The sequence below is a fragment of the Akebia trifoliata genome, chromosome 4 (assembly GCF_017979445.1).
Source record: "Akebia trifoliata isolate Shusen 1 chromosome 4, ASM1797944v1, whole genome shotgun sequence".
NCBI lineage: Eukaryota > Viridiplantae > Streptophyta > Magnoliopsida > Ranunculales > Lardizabalaceae > Akebia > Akebia trifoliata.
Genome location: NC_141378.1, coordinates 28,042,335 through 28,046,897, shown reverse-complemented (window position 1 = coordinate 28,046,897; position 4,563 = coordinate 28,042,335). Strand labels below are relative to the sequence as shown.

Sequence of the window (4,563 nt, the reverse complement as noted above, 5' to 3'; positions counted from 1 at the left end):
CATCTCGTCTGTCGCAGAAGCCAAGTTGACTCGTCTGATATGGTGATGAGACAAGACTTTTTCCTCTACTAAGAGTGCAGAGTTATGTCCTCAAACCGAACATACTATCATAAACTTCCACAGTGAACAACAAATGATTTTTTTTTTTTTAAATTGTCCAATTAGCTTATCTGGTAAGAATGTAATCATGAAATGGTCTGGCAAGAATCTAAACCCTTGAGGCTACTTCTATAGTTTATATTCATAAACATTTCAGTGCAATAAAATTGAAAATAGAAGTCATAGGTGAATAAACAAATGAATTACACTCTCTTGATTTTTTCTCGATTCTTAGGAAAATAATTGGATCTGAAGGTATTCATTTGTTTGACTTAACTTGAAAGATAATGTTAAGTCTTTTTGATTTTTTTCTCTATTCTTAGGAAAATAATTGGATGTTTGATATATTGAGTAAATGAATATTTGATAGTGAAATAGGTGGTGTTGTTTATGATCCTTGGTTTCTCTAAAGATAGTTTATGTTATGATTAATGGTGAATTGGAAGAATTTGTAGGTAACATATACGACTAACTATTGTAAGAAATAATGAAATGTTAAAATTGAATTATTTGAAGTTTATTGATCTTTTATCAGTTGTAGCAATCTATCATGGATAAGATTGGTGTTGACAAAGATGAGGGAATGCCTATTGATGACATTGTGGGATCGTCGATGGTCGAAGTAGATAGTGATGAATATGCTGATTATCAAAGTCCTAACAAAGACATTGAAGATCTAAAAGCACCTTATGTGGGGATGTTATTTGACTCAAGTGAAGAAGCTCAAAAGTATTATGAGGATTATGGACGTCGACAAGGATTTTGGATTCGAACTCGAACCACTACTAAGTCACGACGGGGTTCAGATGAGCCAACTGGAATAACATATGTTTGCTCACATGAAGGTAAATTTCAACCAAAGAAGGTAGAAGAAGAAAATGAAATCGAGAAAAAAAGAAGTTGTTCCACTGTTAAATGTAGTTGTAACGCAACTATGCGTATTTTAAATGACAGATGGACTACTAGATGGAAAATATCGATTTTTAAGGATGACCATAATCATAAGGTAGTTACACCAGCTAGGAGAATGAAAATGAGGTCAAACCGAACCATGCCAAAAGCAGCTAAGAATATAGTCGAAGCATTCCATAGAGAAAATATGCCAGCTGGGAAAATGTCATCAATTTTGAGTGGGGACATGATCGGTTTCGATAACAGAGATTGTTACAACCACTTGAGAGATGTTAGACACATGAAACTAGAAGGGGGTGATGCATAATCAGTATTGAACTATTTCAAGAAGAAGCAAGCCCAAAATTCACAATTTTTTTATGCGATGACGAATGCAGGGCAGTTAACTTTTTTTGGATTGATTCTCGATCACGAATGGCATATGAATATTTTGGGGATGTGGTATCATTTGACACAACTTATCGGACAAACAAGTATAATATGTCGTTTGTCCCATTTACTGGAGTAAATCATCACCTTCAGTCAATACAATTTGGGGGTGCTCTTCTACAAGATGAGACAAAGGTAACGTTCATATGGTTGTTTGAGACATGGCTAGAAGCAATGAGAGGACGTCATCCGATATCCATAATCACAGACCAAGATTTAGCAATGTGGAATGCAATTGCCAAAGTGTTTTCCAACACCCGTCATCGTCTTTGTATTTGGCATATCGAGAAGAAATTCGTTGAGAAATTGTCACATATATACTCTCAAAATACTAACTTCAAAGGTAAAATGAAAAATTGTATATGGTCAACATACACGATTGAGGACTTTGAAAATCAATGGAAGTCAGTGATCGTGGAAAATAGATTGGAACACAATGAATGGCTTCAACAATTATTTGAAATAAGGGAGTCGTGGGTGCCAGTCTATAATCGTCAAACATTTTTTGCTGATATGAATACCACCGGTCGTAGTGAAAGTATCAATGCCTTTTTCGATGGGTTTGTTACTTCAAGGTCAAATCTCACCGAATGTATTGTTAAGCATTAGCAAGCATTGCAAAGAAATGTAGATGCAGAGAGCAAAGAAGATTTCATTTCAGAGCATAAGTTTTGATGTGTTCATAAGGGTGAGTTACTTTTAAAGCACGTGGCAAAATCATACACCAAGAATGTGTTTGAGAAATTTAAGCAAGAATGGGTCAAAGTGATTCGATTTAGAATTGAAGAAGAACGGGAAATCGAGAATGGATATAAATTGTATGTGGTGAAAAGTAAATATGATGTACCTGAGGAGTTCATGGTCAAGTTTAATACGAGGGTACCTGTGAATGCAAAAAATTTGAATTTTTTGGAATACTTTGTCGACATTTGTTAAAGGTTTTCGCTCGTCATGACATTGATATTATCCCGTCCCACTATATTCTCGAAAAATAGGGACAAGAAGCCAATCGTAAATTCAGAATCACGGGTTCATATACAATGGGCAATGAGAATGAACAGTCGGATGCAATGAGAATTAACTACTTATGTCAACAGACTACTAGATTGGCTTGTATTGTAGGAACTTCAATTGAGGGATACAAAATCTTTTTGGATGACTTAAATGAAACATCCAAAAAAATTGGAGAAATGAAACTTATAGTTGATACATCTTATAATAAAGATGAGAAAAGTAATAATGACCAAATGGATTTGTTACTTTTGGATCCAAATGTCTCACAAACAAAAGGTAGGAAGAAGGATGAGAAGGGAAAAGAAAAAGTTCAGTATGTTGGTAGATTGAAAAGCAGTGTCGAGTTGGCCCAACAGAAGAAAAAAAAGGAAGTGTGCATTATGTCAAAAACTTGGGCATGACAAGCGGATTTGTCCTGCAAATCCAAATAAAAGGCAGATTGGATGTATCGAAGGTAATTAAATTAATGTTTGTAAGATAATATGCATATATATCTATTGAAATATGACATAAGGTTTTTTTTTCCTTATTTATTATTTTCAGTTAATGAAGAAGTACAAGATTTAGACCAAGAAATTGAAGGGGCTGCGACAGTGCCAATGGATGGACATTGAGGGAGATAAGTATCAAGTATGTTTTGATATATAATTCTTCCACTATTTGGAATTTTGTAAGGTTTCAGAATGGGCTGATTTTTGGTAAAGAGGATCTTCTAATCGTAGAGATCATCCTCACCAAAAATCAGCCCATTCCAAAACTTCTAACCCATGTATGACAAAACACGTTTGGTAAAGCGTAGGGTAAATTGTAAGGTGTTGACTATTTCCCTATATATATATATACCCTATAGGGTGTTGACCATTTCCCATATATATATATATATATGGAAATGTTCAGCACCCTAAGCTTTACCCTACACTTTAACAAACGTGTTTTGTCTTACATGGGTTAGAAGTATTGGAATGGGCTTATTTTTGGTGAGGATGATCTTCTGGCTTATTTTTGGTGAGGATGATCTCTATGATTAGAAGATCATCCTCACCAAAAATCAGTCCATTCCGAAATTTTTAGCCCCGTGTTTACAAGTTGAAAAATCGTGGACCGTCCATTTTTTGTAAACCATTTTTTATGGGATTAGAAGTTTTGGAATGAGCTGATTTTTGGTGAGGATGATCTCCTCACCATAGAGATCATCCTCACTAAAAATCAGCCCATTCCAAAACTTCTAACACATGTAGGACAAAACACGTTTGTTAAAGTGTGGGGTAAAGCTTAGGGTGGGGAACAGGACCCATATATATATATATATAGGGAAATGTTCAGCACCCTAAGTTTTACCACACACTTTAACAAACGTTTTTTGTCCTACATGGGTTAGAAGTTTTGGAATGAGCTGATTTTTGGTGAGGATGATCTCTATGATTAGAAGATCATCCTCCCCAAAAATCAGCCCATTCCGAAATGTTTAGCCCCATGTTTACACGTTGAAAAATCGTGGACCATCCATTTTTTGTAAATCAATTTTGATGGGGTTAGAAGTTTTGGAATGAGCTGATTTTTGGTGAGGATGATCTCCTCACCATAGAGATCATCCTCACCAAAAATCAGCTCATTCCGAAACTTCTAACCCATGTAAGACAAAACGCGTTTGTTAAAGTGTGTGGTAAAACTAAGGGTGGCGAACGGGACCCATATATATATATATATAGGGAAATGTTCAGCAACAAACATTTTGGCAAACATTTTTCAAAACATGGGTTAGAGGTTTTGGAATGGGCTGATTTTTGGTGAGGATGATCTCTATGGTGAGGAGATCATTATCACCAAAAATCAGCCCATTCCAAAACTTCTAACCCCATCAAAAATGGTTTCAAAAAATGGACGATCCACGATTTTTCAACTTGTAAACATGGGGCTAGAAGTTTTGGAATGGGCTGATTTTTTATGAGCATGATCTCCTCACCGTAGAGATCATCCTCACCAAAAATCAGCCCATTCCAAAACTTCTAACCCATGTAGGACAAAAATGGTTGGCTAAAATGTTGGCCAAAATGTTTGGTGCTAAACCGGCCCCATATATATATAGGGTCGCGTTCCTAAGACTCATAT

The 4,563-nt window shown here is 35.6% G+C and overlaps 1 protein-coding gene across 1 annotated transcript; it reads left to right on the top strand.

Annotated features, from left to right (window-relative positions):
• The first annotated feature begins 649 nt into the window (after positions 1 to 649).
• LOC147404654 (protein FAR1-RELATED SEQUENCE 5-like) lies at positions 650 to 1,318 on the top strand. Its single transcript, XM_086437877.1, has one exon. It carries the CDS (start codon positions 650 to 652, stop codon positions 1,316 to 1,318), a length of 669 nt encoding a protein of 222 aa, XP_086294003.1.
• The last annotated feature ends 3,245 nt before the right edge of the window (positions 1,319 to 4,563 follow it).